Source organism: Phoenix dactylifera, chromosome 9 (genome assembly GCF_051530095.1).
Source record: "Phoenix dactylifera cultivar Ajwa chromosome 9, Ajwa_hap1_PhDact_Kaust_v1.1, whole genome shotgun sequence".
In the NCBI taxonomy this organism is placed as follows: Eukaryota; Viridiplantae; Streptophyta; class Magnoliopsida; order Arecales; family Arecaceae; genus Phoenix; species Phoenix dactylifera.
The window spans coordinates 33,676,632-33,694,366 of record NC_143198.1 but is presented as its reverse complement, the minus strand read 5'-3'; the positions used below and the strand labels follow the sequence as shown (position 1 = coordinate 33,694,366).

Here is a 17,735-nt window from a genome sequence, read left to right as displayed (position 1 = left end):
TATGGGTCCTTTGTTGGTATAATACTGATACTCAAGATTTCAATCTTGGTTTAGATTATTGTTTAATCTATGGGCATGATTTATAAAGGCAAGATGCATATTATATTTTTGATTAGTGAATAAGTTGGTTGAAGATGCCTCTAGATTTTGCATAAATAGCATAGCTGGAAGTTAATCGGGCATTTTGAGCTCCTTCAATCGCAATAGTGCAAAGAGTTCCATACCAACGCAATCATGGCTAATAGAAAAGGCATTAGTGGAACATGAAAACAAATAATGAGCATTTAACTTACTACATCTGTTAAGGATTGAAACAAGATGTTCACAACGGAAGCCAGATATTTAAATTTATAATAAGAATAATAAACTCAGATTTGGAGCTTCTCTAATCTCCAGAGATTGGATTGGAGATAGGAGAGGGACCCATTAGATTTTGAATTATCTTATTCTGTATTTACATATTTGTTTTTTTTCTTTTTTGTGCTAAAATTTAGGATGACTGTTAACAAGTCACAATTGGTGCAAACTATCTTTAACTAAGGAGGTTTAATTGATTAGAAGTTTTATCTTAAGTGAAATTCTTGGAGAAGTGTCTTGATTTGTTAATACACTAGATAGACATATCTTAGGGTATCTCCTTAACTATCCTAGTTGGTTTGTAATTTTTGTGACTTAGCAGATTACCATATCTTCTTTTGTGCCTTCCTTATTCTCCTTGGGTTCCAATACTGTATTCTCCCTTGTCATCTTTTTACCTTCTTTCTTCCTCTATTCCTCTTCTTCTTCTCCCTCATTTTATCGTCCTTCTTCTTGCTCAAATTGTATGAAATTTGTGCATGTGCTAGGTAAGATTAGATATAAGATTTATTTGAACTATAAAATTTGATCCCATATATATTTCCTTATTTAGTAACATCATCATGTTTTTTTGCTCCAATTTGTTCATATTCTTAACCTCTAACTTCCTTAAATGTGCCTAATGTTGATTTTGGACAACTGATTACTAATTTTGTCATGCTATCAATCTAGAATCAAAAATAAAATTTCATTTTTTTGCATATTGGTACATCTTTTATAGTGCCATGGATATCTATTCTCACTATGGTCTTCATTCTCGAGTTGGGTGTATGTGGCTCGCAATGCAAGACTCAATGCTCGTTAACCCTATCTCCTTTACATCCCATAATACTCTGTATCACCACAAGGAAAACATAGAAGGAATTTAACTGATGATCATGGTGCAACCATCTAAACCAAGCATGGTAGGTTGGATCATATCCTTTTTGTTGTCTATTGTTGATTGACACTCTGATGAAGCTTTTTTTCAATTTTTTCAATTCTATCCTTTTCTTGAATAATTTACCTAGGTTTTACTTAAACAAAAAAAAATGCTTACTGAGGGAGATAAAAGCAGTTATCTGTGAGTTAATAATTATTGCGAGGAAGGTTTTATTGGTTTCCATGGCTTATATCCTTTCTTTGAAGTGTTTTGTCATCTACAGTGGCCGTGGGACTTTCTAATACTAATTAGAACTAATAATTTATAGGAAGCCAGCTCGATTAATAAGCTGAGAAAAGTTGTAAAGATTGTTCATGCATGTTTTTTAACAAAAAAAAAACTTCTTAAGTCAGTTAAAACACTGGCATTTTAATTCAGATTACTCTGTGTAACTGTGGTTATCCCTTTCTCTCTATCTAATTGACTGTCAATATTGTTCATACCTATGCCTTCAATATAAATTCATTATTATAATCATGTTAATGAATTCATTTTGCAGGTCTCACGGTTGATTGAAATGCAGACACCATTGTATATTGAAGGGGTTCGTGCATTCCACCCCTTCTTTCAACAGCACAGCCAGCAGCTGTCGATTTGTTCAACTTCCTCCTCCCTTCAACCATCCTACTGACAGGCAATGATCTCTTTCCATCAATTTCTTCTAGCTTTATTGTGCTATTAATTTCTGATTAATTATGATGCTAATTCTCCGCTTTTGCTTGGAAAGTCTACTTTGAAGATATGGTAGAGAAAACTGCAACAGATGAAGGTAAAAACAAAGTGTTCTAGGATGTGGTTTTAAAATGTGGTAATCCCAAAAGCATAATGCACGTGCAATATCTTAGTTGGGTGTTCCAGTGTTTGCAAAGGAAAGTTGCTTTAGGCTTTTGATAAACTACCAGAGTACTCAATCCAAACAATGAGGATAACCTATACTTGATAGCATTTCTTAGTCATTGCAGTTCTGAAGCACCATCTTTAATAGCTTGAGCAGACCATAAGATTTCTTCTAACATTTGGGGCAATGAAGAACATCTGATTGAAGTTTAAAGTTTTAGGTTAAGCTTTGTTATATTGACTTATTATACAATATGAAATTTAGGCAAGAGCCTTGCCAGCAAACTACCACCAAAGCTTGTATCGAAGAATTTTTTGGAAACCTACACTATTCTCTTGAGAACAGCTTGGGAACCTTTCTTGGAGCTGAAAACCATGGTGAAGGCAGTATATATAAAAAGTTGACAGTATATATTGCCAAACTTAGAAGAATACTATTTATCAAACAAACAGTTAAGTGATCACAACCCTTTAGTCTAGTTCTTGAAGTCAAAAATATCTCCTCTGGTCAGGGATGCCTTGAGTTATTCCAAAGTCTAAGCCAAATAAAATAGGAATAACTTGTAGAATAACTATTCATATTCCACTTTTTATGGCTCACGAGCAAAGTCTATGTAAATTAAATAAATCATAAAGTTAGACCATGATTTTAAATTAAAAAATAATTAAAGAATAGATCTGCACCATAGTTGATGCATTAAGGTTATGCTTGACTTCAGAAGAATAAAGTAGGAATAGAGCTTGTCGTAAGCCTTATTCCTGCCCCAAATAAAAATACAAAAATAAGTGAGGAATAAATAATCCAATTAAACTTGTTCTTCTAAGGGTTGGAATAACTTCAATATAGCAACAAGGTCTTCTCTTGTTCCTACCTTTTCTCCGTGACAAAAACAACCTCATCTTAATCCAAAATTTTAACCAGCCAAAAATAGGAATTGCACAATAACTATTCCGAGAGGAATAACTTTCTATTTTTATCATATCCTTGAACCAAAGTCTAAATTATATAAAGCAATGATTGATAATCTTTGATCCACTAAAACTAAATAAAGTACAAAACTATGTCGTGATTTTATGAATTATGATAGTATTTGGTTTAGGAGAAAAATAAGAAAGCGTTATTCCTTTCAAAAAAGAAAATGCGGATAAAGGATGAGTACTTATTCTTGTTAAAGTTGCGTGTTAGTGCAATAACTATTTTAGGTGATGGAATAACTTTATTCATGGAGTAAGGTCCTCGATATTCCTATATTCTTTTTCTAAAGGGCCAAAATACCCTTAGCCTATGGTTATTCTTGAAATTTCAACTTATCATGATCTAGGAGGATCATTAGACAACTCTCGCCATCTCTGATAGGTTTGTGCAGAGGTTTGGGAGCAAGAACTTCCACATTTGAGGCTGAATTGCACAAAAATTATGCAGGCCATAACATTCCCGCATGACATCTAGTTCTAATGCTCTTTTTTTTAAATTGATTTAACTTTTTAAGATCTATGCGCATGTGATCATCCCCAAGGGGTTCATCGCACTAACGTGGGGGCAGGACGATGTTGAGACCTTGAAATAGGTTGGTCAAAGTAAAACTTTCCCTTGAGGTAAGTCTTTGATTAGATGTATCTTCCAATATGGGAGGAATTAGATGATTTGATAGAAGCAAAAGTAGATATAGAAGTCTAGATACAACTCCAAAGCAAATTTCATCCTAATATAAATTATTTACTATTTGAGAACAAATTCTATTGTCTTTTAACTAGAAGTGGAATCCAACCTGGATCCAAAAGGGGATCATACTAGTGTAAATATAGAAGTTGTATAAAAATTTTAATTATATTATTAATAAAAGAAAAAAATGGTCTAAAGATTATTTTTGCCATTATTATTTTACTATTTTTTTGCAAGGTCCAAGTCAGGTAGATTGAAGGGATTGCTTGCTTCTCTCTTTGATTTGATCATTAGAACAAGTTGTGGAATGACTATTCATGTTCCACATTTTTCTCATTCCCACACCAAATCAATTTGGATAATCGCATTTATAAGACAAGTTCAATTCACTTGTCACATGGGAAGACAGATGTGCGGACAAGACTAGCTACTCATCACTATTAATCATCTTCCGCTCCATCCTTCCGTTCATTTTCACCTTAGGATTTGTAACACCATTCTTGAGAAAAGGTACGGGAGGCATAATGGCCTTCTCTCCATCCCTACTCTCAATTCCCTCTCTCCCCTCTACCCCATAGATGGAGCAGAAGATTGATAGAAACATTAGGCTTTTCTACACTAGTATGTTGCTAAATGAAACTTAATTTTGAATTGAGCGAGCCCATATTGGCTTAATATTAGTTCGATAATATTCTAGTTTGGTTTACTTAGAAAATCAAATGAAAACCATTGCAAACTAGTTTCTCAGTGGTTCCCATAATTCTTTGTAGTTTATCGTAAATTTTATGAATTTTTATTTGTTTATAATGCCATATCTTATTTCTAGGGTTGTCATTCAGGTCGGGTTGTTGGATGTAGGTTGGTTAAAAAAGTCATCAACCCGAATCTAACATGTTTATTAAACATGTCTAAAATTCAGATCTGAACCCAACCTGTTTATAAATAGATAACCCGACCCGACTTGCATAACCAGTTTATTAAATAATTTAAATGGGTTAAACAGGTTAACTACGTTTCTAACAGATTAAGCGAGTCGAGTTAAACAAGACAGAAATAGTTAAATAGGTTTTAAATAGGTTAAACAAATCTTAAACCGATTAAATGCCCAATTATTAAACGGGTCAAAATGGGTTAAATGGGTCAAAGGTCTAACCTTGAACCCAACCCATTTAATAAACAGGTCTAGATAGGTTGATCCGTTTATGACCGAAATCTATTTACGTCAAACCCGACCCTACTTAAAACAGGTTGTTCACGGGTCGGGTTGATGGGTGGAGTCATAAATTGCCACCCCTACCTATTTTCCTCTTAAAGAGATTTTTAACCATTATTTTATAATTCTTGTTTATGTACTCCTTTCCCTCTCCTTATTGGCAATTTTGGTCTAAATTAAGTAAACCACAAAAATGCCATGATTGATGCAGGAAAATTACATATAGCTATATGCCAGGATTGATGCTATTGGTTGTCTTTGGCTCAAGAATAAAGTAGGGATAGGGCTTGAGAGAAGTTAGGCTAAGCTAGCTTTGAAAAGCAGCTTCTGAGGGCTGGAATAACTTTGTTCCTATAATAAGTTCCATTCGTTTTTTTCCTCCTTTTTGTCTATTGAAGAAAACACCCTTAGCATAGTATTTTTCTAGAAACTTTAGCCAAACAAATGTAAGAATAACTTGTAGGGCTCGTTTGGTTCACGTGAAGCATTTTTTCTCCTAGGAATATAATTTCTGGAAAGAAGATTCCTAGGAAGAGAATGCTTGGGAATGTACTTTTGGCATGTTTGGTTAAACATGGGAAAGTGACAGATTTTCAGAGTGTTTATGTTTGGTTGACCATCCACTTTCCTAGAAAAGTTATGTGCAATTTCTATTATGCCCTTAATAAAAATTAGGTCTTTAATGCCTCTTTAATGCTGAAGGGCTTTTTTGGAAAAAAATAAAGATAGAGTGATTCATGCCTTATGGGAAAGTAACTTTTCCATGATTCTCATGGAAAAGATTTTTTCATGAAATGTGTGAATCATATTTCCATGGGAATACAGCTTTTTTATCTCTCTCCTTTGAAAACTCCAACCAAACAAGAGGCATCTCATTACTTTTCCATTGACCACACTTTTTCCCCTTCTTTTCCCGCGAACCAAACGAGCCCGTAGAGTAACTATTCTAAGAGATTATTCCAATTCCACCTTTTCTTACTCTCAAACCAAAAGCGAGCTAAATTATATAAAGCATAGCATTAGACCACGGGAAAGTATAGAAGTTTGCCATGACTAACGCATTAAGGTTGTCTTTGCTTCAATATTATAGTAGGAATAAGGACGAATGCTTATTTCAGTCAAACATGTTTATTCATGAAGCAAGTAGACCTAAGTGAAATGAGGCGGCCCACCAACCCAGCAGTGCTGGGCCTGATTTTTGCCAGGCTTGGTCTTAGATTTTCAACCTGATGGGCCAGGGTGAGCCCAAACTTTTCAGGCTGATTAAAATTAGGCTTTCGAGCTTTCCCTTTTTTGAGCTGACTCGAGGTGTGTGTGTGTGTGTGTGTATATATATATATATATATATATATATGTATATATGTATGTATATATACAACCCAACACACAGACTTCCCTCTCACCTTTTTTTTAAATTGAACCAAACTATACCTTTTTTGAATCATGGCTATCTTCCCTCTAGTTATTGATGCTGCTAACCACCTTAATGCTCCACCACCTTAGCCTCCAAGGTTCTCTTCCTCCTCTCTCTTTGCCTTCATCCCCAGTGGGCCATCACTGCCTTCTCCTTTGCTCTCTTCTTACTCTCTCTGCATCCCTCCTCAACTCAGCGGCCTGCCCTGGCCCGCTTCCTCTCTCTTTCTTTACCTTTACTCCAAGCCCATCGCTTGCTCTACCACCTCTCTCTCTCTCTCTCCACCCACCCTCCCGTGCTCAACAGTCCAACAATACTCGCCCTCATCTCACTATTTTAGTCAAACCCCAGGGGATGGAGTAACTTCATTGCTGGTGATAAATCATAGAATTAGACCATATTGATCCATTCAAATTAAATAAAGCACAAAAGTATGCCATGATTGATGTATTAAGCCTATACTTGGTTCAAAAATAAAGCAGGAATAAAGCTTTGCAACTGGGTTTGAAAGGCATGAATAAATGAGGAAGGTTATTTGTCAAACTTATTTATCCAAGTATTAACTATTTGGGGAATGGAATAGCTTTATTTCAAATAAGTTTCTGTTTTATGCGAGACTCATTGTTCTCTATGAACTAAAACACAGCGTAGAGTTATTCCAGAAATTTTAGGCAAACAAAATAGAATAATGTGTCCAAGAGGAATAATTATTTATATTCCACTTTTTATTTTTCCTAAACCAAATGCGTTCTAAATTTAACAAAGCACCAGGTGACCATTGTTAATAAATCCAAATTAATTTGTGCATAGTTTGCACAATTGGTTGATGCATTATGGCTGTGTTTGGCTTGAGAATAATAAAGATGGAATAGAGCTTGGTATAAGCCTTATTTCTGCCAGTTGACTTTAAGAAAACAAAATGGAGGAATAGTTATTCTGCTTAATTTTTTTCCCTAAAAATTCTAGGGGCTGGATTTTGGAAACATACACATAATAAGATAAAGCAAGCACAAGATTACAGCTAGACAGATGATCCTTATTATAAAAAAATGTACCTGATTGATGCATTAAAGCTATCTTTGGTTCGGGAGTAAAGCAGAAGGCTTGGTATATTCCTAGTTCTTGCTAGGCAGGTTAAAAAGATGAAGGAATATATCTACTTTTTTTTATGAGCAAAGCTGCCCTTGACTTAAGAGTTATTCCACAGATCATAGCCAAACAAAGATAGAAATAAGAAGTGGATCCTATTCCACCATTTCTTATTCCATAGTGAAAACAGCCCAGATAAAATAAAGCACAGAATTACAAAATTAAATAAAACATAGATCTGCTGCAGGATTGATGCATGAAGGCTATGTTCAATAAACCCAAAGTAAAGCCTGAAATAGACCCTGTGCAAAGTGGGTTTAAGAAGCAAGATTGAGAGAGGAATAGTTATTCCCATCAACTTGGTTATTCCTGGAATGACTGTTCCAGGGAACTGGAATATACTTATCCTTGAATAAGGGCCTCTTATTTGTGTCTTTGTTCTTGAGTGGTGACCTGTGATGTAGTTTAGTAGAAAGTAAATGCCAATAAAAGTTGCTAATTTTGAACACAGGCAACTCAAGAACTTGAGCAAACTGCATATTTCATGAGCTTTAGCAGTGTAAGGTTATAGGCAGATTGTGCACTAGAAAGCAGTTGTTTTTGTGCTTCATGTTCTTCATGCATTACATTTAGTAAGGAAATTAACCAAATTTTGCAATTCATTATTCTGATAATGTGACAGCATGTTTTCTAACCCAACCCAAAGCGTGTATGGCTTCCTCGTCAGCACCCAACGTGATGCCTTTGCTCCTGATGAGACCTGATATTTTTCAACTTTTGCATCTTTAGTGGCATATAATTTTTGGGAGTGACCATCTGCAGCGTACAGCTGCAAGAGGATCCAATCATGATATATAATAGGTGCAAGAGGATCCAATCATCAATATATAGTGTATTAACCTTAAGGGATGCTCTAAAGATGCTTGGGCTGTGTTCGCAAACTGATTCCTGCATCCAACATTCTCTCAAAGATCTTGAATATCTAAGTGCTAGTGCTTCAAAAATTAAATATGTTACTGTTGATCTGCCGTGGAAAAGTTTATGGGAATAAGCTCCGTAATGATGTGAACGATCTCTTTCTCAGCTAATTTCCAATTTTATACACAACAGAATAAATCTTCATAGAAGTGCAATGCTATTTGTGATACAATAACTTCTAAACTGGTAACAGATAATGTAGACCTTAATTTACTTAACAGATTGACATGAGGAAATGACAGTCTACTGGTATAATGTTCAGTGAAATGATTATCAATCCGGAGCTTGCTGTTGTTATTCTAGGTAGCTAGTTTACAATTTTGGCTATTGGGCTGGGCTGACTTTTTCATGCGTATTATTTTGTTTTTTTTTTTGGATATTATATGAGATCTGTCATAAAGGCCTTCTAGCTTTCTTTTATACCCTCAAGTTCCCTTCCTCTCAGAATTGCATGACACTTGCAGATAGACTTTATATGGAATCTGTAGTGGCAATGACATATTATTAGATGTCAAACTGGCTTAATTGTTCACATCTATTCTTCATATCTCATTGGTTGTAATTATCATTCATCTTAATTGTAATAAATTCCTGAACAGTGCGATTTGGAAAATTTTATATCTTTTGAAACCACCTTCTAGCCTTCCATGTGCCTGTACAGTACAACTGCGGGTCATAATATATTAGACTTGATTTGACTAGCTATTTTAAACTGAAATTATCTCAAATCAAAGCCTTCTCCCCTTCTTTCTTGTCAGTTCCTTTTTTCTGTTTATCATAAAGATGTTAGTAGTTCTGAGGTGTTGGTGTCATCTGAATTGAATGGTGTACTAACCATCTCTGCCATCTTTTCTCATTGTGTTTTTTGCAGTTATTTGCTCGTAATACAACTAAGAAGATTTTGAACCCCAAAGCAGGGTAAACACCCAAGGTCCAAGTCCCCTCCTCACTGGTTGCAGGGAGCATTTGCTTGAGTCACTTCAACCTCGTGTACATATCCTCTGGAATTATTTGAGACTAAAAGCAATTATATGGACAGCCATTTATCATCAACTGATTTTAGTTTATATACAGCCGGCTCTAAGTTTGATCAATTTAATTGCAGCAAGATGCCGATGCATCTCCTACATGCTTTCCTCAAAATCTGGTGGAAGGGAGACCCATCAGAGCTTTATAGCAGTCCCACTCCAAGTCTAATAGGAGTTGTACCATATGCTGTAATACGCTAGTTTGCTGCTTATGCGATACTGAAGATGTCCCTCTAAGGACCTTAGGGGAAATTGGTAAAATTACAGCGTTCCACATCTAGTGCTATTTTAAGCACCGGTAGAGGTGAGCCACAAGCACATGCAAGGAGCTTGTGCAAGTCTATAAGAATGTCCATAATGCTAGGCCTGTTAACAAGCCGCTCGGACTCGGGCTCGTTGCTCCAGCCCAAAATGAGGTCCGTTTAAATTCCAGCCCGAGCAGCTCACGAGGCCAAACGGAGCTCATGACTTGACACTGCTTGAGAATCCGACGGTCGAGAATGCGCCACCGACGGAACTGTGGGTGGTCAGACCTGGATCTCACTTGGAAACCCTCCTCTCCAACCATCCTTCTTTTCGATTTGCTGCCCACCTTCAAATCGAGAGAGGAAGAATTCGAGGGTTTTACCCATTTTGGCAGAGCGCCGGTCGAGATAACGACGACGAGGGACTTTTTATCATATTCTTGCTCGACTAACAAACAGACCTCCTCTTCTAACTTGCTGCCCACCTTCGAATCGAGAGATTTGTTTTCTTTCTATGCATTTATACATTTTCCTTAGATATCCCATCAGTATGTTGGACCTTTCCTTCCTCACCATTCCATCGCTATTTTCCTTCCTCACCATTCCATCGCTATTTACTCCGGACGAACTTTCTTCTTTTTCGAATTGTTTATTTGGTTGGATCGGCACCACTGATCTCGGGCGGCGAGCGGCACATAGGCAATGGATTTCTTGGAGGGAAATCTAGAGCTGAGGGAGAGGTGGAGGCTGGAAGGCCACACCGATCGAGTTTGGAGCCTAGCGTGGAATCCGATGGCCGGAGTTCGTGGGATTCCGGCGATGCTGGCAAGATCGTCAGGATCTAGCAGTAGGGTCCCTCTAATTCTTGGGATTGCTTGGTTTGATTCCTCCTTTGATTTCTCTTCTCTTTGATTTGTTTTTTTTAATCTATATATAATATTCTTTGATCAAGCTTTTAGTAATTGAGCTTTGAAAAAGCCTCTTTATTTTGAGGAGATTAAAACAAATAAAATTTTTGTCGATGTTTTTGAGTGAGAAAAATCTGTTCATAGAAATCTTTATCATGTTTATCTTCTTTCGAGCTCGGATTTGGGCTCGAGCTCGTAATTGAAACGAACTTTACGAGCTCAAGCTCAAGCCTTTGCTTTACCAAGCAAGCCCGTGCTCGAGCCCAATACCGAGCTCGGTACCAAGCCTGAGCCCGAGGCTCGGGCTCGACTCATTAACAGACCTACTTGATGCAATCCTAACCACACTTGAAGAGCGTGGGCTTGGAGGGCTATGTAAAGGGTTGGGACCAAGCTGCGCCAAATTGGTACCTTCTGCCCAGGATTTCGCTCGTGCTTTGAGGTCTGCAAAAATTATACTGATAAAGGATGATTCGTAGCTCTAAATGGTTTCTCAAGAAAATAACAATATCACAGGCATTAGCGACATTCTAGAACAGCATCCCATGGCAAATCCTCAACTGTTTGTCAGGTTTGCAGCTTATAGAAATTTGTGTGCAAATTCTCAAGGCAACATCTACAGCTTGGATATAGAATTTTGCTTCAGCTTCAGCTTCTCTTTTCCCATACTATTCAGCAAATAACAGAATAAGAATTTCATCCACCAGATATATCTTCCCATAATTCAAATATAGGACTAGATGACTTGTCACTTTGTCAACCTACAGAATCTGCGTATACGGTTACCATAAACAATTAACTATGCAAATAGAGAAGAGGGGGGGGGGGGGGGGGGGGGGGGGGGGGGGGGTTATGAACGTATAAATCTCCATGCAACTTTCTGCGAATGACCCCAGAAAGGGCAGCGAAGGATTGTACAAGCTGAATGGATGAGATGGATGAGAAATGCAAATTGTTGGAGACGTGGACATCAGTACTAACTTATTGCTAACTAAAGGGGTAATTACAAAGAAAAGACAAACAATGAAGAGAAACAAGGTTTAAAATGATCACCCTGCCAGATCGGAAGTCCAAAGTGAATCTTGAAATATGTCAAAACTGAGCCCTTCTAATATTAAGATGAAAATTAAGATGCCATATTACAATCAAGGCATATCCAAAAAAACTACTGTATCAGAAATGCATACTTCCTCAAATCATATGAATATGATGTATTTCGAACCTTTATATGATACCATCATTGATAGAATCTAATCAAATGGGAAAAGCTTTTGTAACAAACAATATTGACTTTCATAACATAGACTACTATAATGAAAAGAATAAACTGAGAATTTTTGCGCCAAAAAAATGTTGCTCCATTGTAACCTAGGTGTCAATCATTCGAAACATAGGAACAGCTACTCCATAATGGAGGTAAGGCCGCGCATATCTAACCCTTTCTAGATCCCATAGTGGTGAGAGACGTACATTGGGGTGTCTTTTTTGTCGAAGGGGCCTCAATCGATCAAGTCAGTGAAATCCCCGCTTTTGCTTTTTGCTCTTTCTTAAGCCTGCATTTGAAGATCTTTAGAGGTGAACCTATATAATAGACGCGGGTGGAAACAAAAACTTAAATTTTTATTTTTTGCTAGTGGCTACGTGAGTTAGTTTGATTGTGTTGTGACCATGGTATGTTGGGCTGGCACCGAGCAACGGATCGGTTGCCCAGCGGCACGAGTCAGTATGAACCTGCACAATAGAGAAGGTGAGGGAGAGGGTGAAGGAAAGAAAAGAAAAAAGAGAGAAAAGAGGGAGAGAGGGAGGGTGGCAGAGGCCAGCGACTCGGGCAAGTGGCAGAAAGGCTCCGCAGCCAGGTTCGAACAAAATAGGGATTCAACTATTTTTAAATTTGGCGATTTTTAAGTGAAGTTGGCAAATTGCTTGCCGACTTCACTTAAAAATTGCAAAATTAAAAAAGGGTGATTTGCCGACTTCACTTCAAAATCGTAAAATTAAAAAAGCGGCTTTCCGACTTCACTTAAAAATTACAAAATTTAAAAGGGATGATTTGCCGACTTCATTTCAAAATTCTAAAATTAAAAAAGCGGCCAAACCCTATTTCGAACGAAACAGGAAACCCTGCCGCAGAGCCCGAAGGAGCGTCCTCCGCGCGGCTCGCCAACTTACGCCTACCCTCCACTAGCCAGTCTTCGCTGGCCAACCTCCACCTCCCTCTCTCTTCCTTTCTCTCCCTCCCTCCACCGCTCACTCTTTTTCCTCTCTTTCCTTCTCCTTCTCCCCCTCTGGCAACGTGTTTTATTTCCGTTGTCGGAACCGTCCCAGTCCGCCACCAGGATGGCTCGGTACAACCGAAACCATCCGATTCGGGACGGTTATGCCGATCCTGGTCAAGACAGTTATGACTAAATCATTGCTATATTGGTGAAGAAATTTGAGTTTTTATCTAAAGCTTTCGCTAAGTATGGGATTTCTTCAGCAAAGCTTTTCCAAATTAAAAAAAAAGTTTCCGGTTGTTGCAAATTTTCTGCATTGAAGTTGATAGTTCTTCCAAAGGAGTCATGAGAATATAAAACACTCCCATTAAAGTCACATGAGTTCGGAGCTCCAACAGAGACAACACAAACAAGGAACTTAGACGGTGGTCATACAGCCACATTTAGAGTCCAAACCATATACAACCGCAAGTAAAGAATGCAAAACATTAGCTGACACAGAGAAGCAAACATCCAATCTCTCCTGAATCAATATGACAAATCTTATTTAAGGGCGGAAGAATAAAAGCAACGGGACACAAGATCAGCATTTCAAATCCCACCTCATGCCTTTACCAAGCAACAACAAACTGTTCTTTCCAGACAAAATAATAAATTTTCTAGGTATTACTGAATTATACATTTACTTGTACACCCCCCTCCCCCTCCACCCCCCCCCCCCCCCCCCCCCCCCCCCTCCTCTTCCAGAAGCACACTTATCTCTGTGACACTATCTCAACTCTTCAGGTTATTGATGGCTTACTACAATAATAGATGAGATTTTGACCTCAAATCACCAAGTTAATAAAACCATCAAAAACCACACCTGAATAGGTTAGGCAATGATATCCGCTAAAGGCCAGGTTACATTCGCACCACACCTCTGAATCATGGGATGGAAGCATGCATGTGGTTGTCATATGCATATGACATGACACGAGAGATAAAACTGTGCAGAAAACACATATTGACATCGTCCACAATAGCAACATATCTGGTTCAATTCTCTTAGGTTTTAAGTTGGTCTACAAATGTAATAATGAATTATCATGCTCCGTAACTTCAAGACTAGTTATCCAGCCATCTTAGGTTAAACATCCAAATGTTATGACCACCATGTGAGTGTGCTTGCAACCAAGTACTATAAAAATGTTCCAAAGTCTATCTTATGACAAGCTTTCCCAAAACCTAGCATGCCAAGAAACTATCATATGTACAAAATTTACTATTTTTTCCAGATTCTTCATTAGGCTTAGATAGTGATCCTTAAACACTTACACAATTCAACTTCAATAAGAAGGTATACCCACAGACAAGCACATGGCTGCACATATGCATATGCATAAGTGCTTATACAAGTGCTCATGCATTTATGTGTGCAGACAAACAAACATTTGCACAAGCTGCAGACACAGCTCCTTTAAGTATACATAAGCAGAGTCGATGCTCATTATTGTGCCTCTTCTTTACTTTTTAACACCATAAGAGTACTCTCCCAGCAGTTGAAAGATTGAGCATAGGAATATGCAGCAAATACAAGCATCACCAAATGTCACAATTGTGACATTCACAATGCCAATCGAATAACAAGCTTTCATAGATTCAACTCTCCTACCATGATTCCTATTTAAATTAGAGGGTGCATCTACCCTATTGAATTTCTAATAGGTGGTCATCATAAGCAGCACTGTCCTGTTATTTTGCAGTACAAGCATGCAATTAGAGAAGAAAATTAATTCAAATGGACATCAAGGATTTAGCACATGTTGGAAGGTTTAGACCTAACAGTTTAAGCTTACATAAATATCCAATACTGATATCCTTTTGACATCACCCAAAAATGACTTCAAGCCAATTATCCAGATGTGAAAAATGACATTGAACATTCCATGCATAACAAGCAGGGAAGGGTACATTTACATGTGGATGTGAGTAATTTGTTTCACGTGCCATTTCTTACATAGCAAGAGTTAGAAGACATAATGCACCTCTATAGTTCACAAATCCTTTCTACCAAAGGCTCTCATACTAGTTTCTTAATCACAAGAACTACCATCTAAAATTTTATGAGGGGCATCAGTCATTATGAGACTGCTTTTCAACCGACCTAAATAACTAAAATGGCCCTATTACTCTCTAGAGGTTCGTTTTATCTTGACAAGGACTATTATTGCTAGCCTTGTTTTCACTTAGGTCATTTGTTAATGTATCCAGAAGTTGGGCATCGATATTTGCATGGTAACCCTATTATATATCATGATTTTAATGATAAAAACTTCAATGCCTAGGCTGCATTCGGTTGTGAGATAAACTTCAATAACTAAGGAGGTGGCATAGTTTTAACCTAGCAAAATTTTGAGAGAGTTATTGCTTCTCTCTTACTTTTTTTTTCCTCCAGCCTTTTATACATTTTTAGCTATCCCTACCAATTCCTATGCAAAAAGAAATTTATTCTTAACCCAGGATGAAGGAACCTTGAGGGATAGCCATCCCATCCTGCAACCAAACCAAGCCTTATCACTCACAAGTCGGATAAAGATATTCTGCCAAAAAGGCAGAATAAAGTTATTCTATGCCTTCCATTGCTTATATCAGGTTATTCCTCAGTCCCCTCCCCCATAACCAAGGCAAAACTATGCCTCGACCGAATAGGTCCCTGTCGGAATACTATCATTTCTGACCAGGAGAATATTCCTTAGAAAGAGGGGGGTTACTTCAAGGCCAATGAGGAATCTCATAGGCATAGCCTCTCACTAAATAGACCTTTTTTTGATCAGCTTTCTTTTTCCCAGCAGAACAAGAAGCAATGCTTAATCATACATCATTCTAAAGATAAGGAATGGATGTCAGGTACATATATACTCTCTTTGTGCATTGGCTTTAGCTTCCAATCAATAGGAATCGAAGCTAATGTGGTCAATTGAACTACCCAAGAAGGTAGAGAAATCTTTTAGTTTGTCAGCAAGCAGGAAATTAATAAATAAATAATGTGCTTCCTAACACCAACATCATGTGATCTGGCTCTAAGGTCCTGGCATAAACGCCAAGAATGCCACCCTAAACAACAAATCTTACCTTGTGTACGTGATTTCACTTCTTTCTAGAATAGAAGCACAAGTGGACCGCTCCCTCCAGTTAGGATGTAGAATGAAAAAGGCCAGTGAGCTTGGAGAGAGGAAGGTAGAAATAGAGTTCACTACAAGAGGAACTGACTCAGATACCTATGGCCCTGGATGCTCAATCATAAGAAGGCATGCTAAAGGTTAGAGCAGGACGGCAAGCTTGCAAGCAAAGCAACATAGAGCACAAAAAGCACAGTAATCAGTTGACCTGAAGGAAAAGTCATTTCTAGGAGGAGCTATCATTAGGTATCTAAATGATTCAAGAGACATCTGCAAAACATAGAAGTTGAAATTGCTACAAGTATATACATTTCAATTTACACAAACAAACGGAGCTATCCATGACATGGCCTTGTTCACTATCTTATACTATAACTGATGAGAGAACTTCTAGAAGTCTCCATGATATATATTTGAATGCAATGAGAAGATGTTGCTGATAGGTCGTCAAAAAAAAATTGTAGGCATACAAAATGGGTAGGTTTTAAAAAAATAAATCATTAGGACAATTTTCATTCTCAAGAATTTAATGAGAATATACAATTATAGACTAAAAGCTTATTTCATTTTTTTTCCTTCCATAGGTAGCAATTGCACTGACAATATAGGAGTTCTCTCTCTGATAAGTTGAAAAATTAGTCAAGAGAAAAATCTGAAGCAGATCTGTTCATCATTGTGCTCTATCAGGTTATTCCAAATAAGGAATCCAGATTTGTAAGAGGCGAGGGAGGGATGGGGAATAAGACTATCCAAAGCAAGTACAGGGAACCTAGAATTTACACAAAAATCTGGGCATGCTAGCAGTTATCAGAAACTAGTAAAGATTTGTATAAATAATAACAGAGAGACAGAAAGAGCAATATACCCATTCCGAGAGCAGAGAGCTCGACCTCGTTATACTGCTGCATATACCTCTGCGAATGCAATCAAACAGCACAAACATTGCGATGACGTTGGTGGACGGAAGAGATGTATTTGAGAGGAAGTGCAAAAGGATAAATCTCACAAAAATTTATACATGCAGCTCTATGCTACAGTCAACAGAAAGAAGAATATCAAGAAAAAGAAGAGCCAAACTTGAAAGGAAGATGCGTTAAAAAATAAATAAATAAACAAACAAACAAACATATCCTGAACCAAAGAACCCTCTTCCAAGAAAAGACACTACTGGGGCTGCACGGCCGCCCTATTCCAAGGACGAGGGAGCCGAGCCGAACCGAATCAAGAATCAAGGGAAAGAATCGCTGAAACCCTAATCCAACTGCGTAAAAGGAAAGCTATTGCCAACAGCTGTGATCCGATCCAGACTGGGAAAAATAGATACGCAAAGACCCTCAACACAGACAGAAACACGCACAAAGGATCAGGATATGGGGTTATTGTCTTCTCTCACCTTGTCGAGATTGACTTAGAAGAAGAGGGATTTCTTGGTGTTGGAGACTTGGATACATTTCTTCTTGCGGGATTCGCCGATACTGAGATTGTTCACCGCATCAGTGATCTCCTCCATGGCGGCGGCGGCGGAGATAGAACAGCACGACGAAAACCTAAACCTAACCTTAGCCCAAAGGCCCAGGGCAAACTGAGGAAGAGGGAAGGGGGCGAGATGGAGGGGAGGGAAGGGGGCGAGATGGAGGGGAGGGAAGGGCGCGAGGGGAGGTTGGGGTTCGGGTTTGACGTTCTCATCGGCTTTTACTTAAATCG

At 37.9% G+C, this 17,735-nt stretch overlaps 1 protein-coding gene and 1 long non-coding RNA gene across 10 annotated transcripts in view; one reads left to right on the top strand and one right to left on the bottom strand.

Moving 5' to 3' along the window:
• LOC103721377 (AFG1-like ATPase family protein) overlaps positions 1-9,567 on the top strand; it is a 39,582-nt gene extending 30,015 nt beyond the window's left edge. For all 9 annotated transcript variants that reach the window (XM_088705192.2, XM_088705191.2, XM_088705189.2 and 6 more), the window contains 2 exons: positions 1,779-1,913; positions 9,345-9,567. In XM_088705192.2, coding sequence (XP_088561318.2) covers positions 1,779-1,910 — 132 coding nt within the window. In that variant the 3' untranslated portion in view covers positions 1,911-1,913; positions 9,345-9,567. The remainder of the gene's footprint in view (positions 1-1,778; positions 1,914-9,344) is intronic.
• Positions 9,568-13,288: 3,721 nt separating this feature from the next.
• Positions 13,289-17,665, bottom strand: LOC113463718 (uncharacterized). The gene is made up of 2 exons (XR_016396582.1): positions 16,897-17,665; positions 13,289-16,800 (listed from the first exon to the last, which is right to left on the bottom strand). It is a non-coding gene; the product is annotated as an uncharacterized LOC113463718 (long non-coding RNA).
• Between the last annotated feature and the right edge of the window lie 70 nt (positions 17,666-17,735).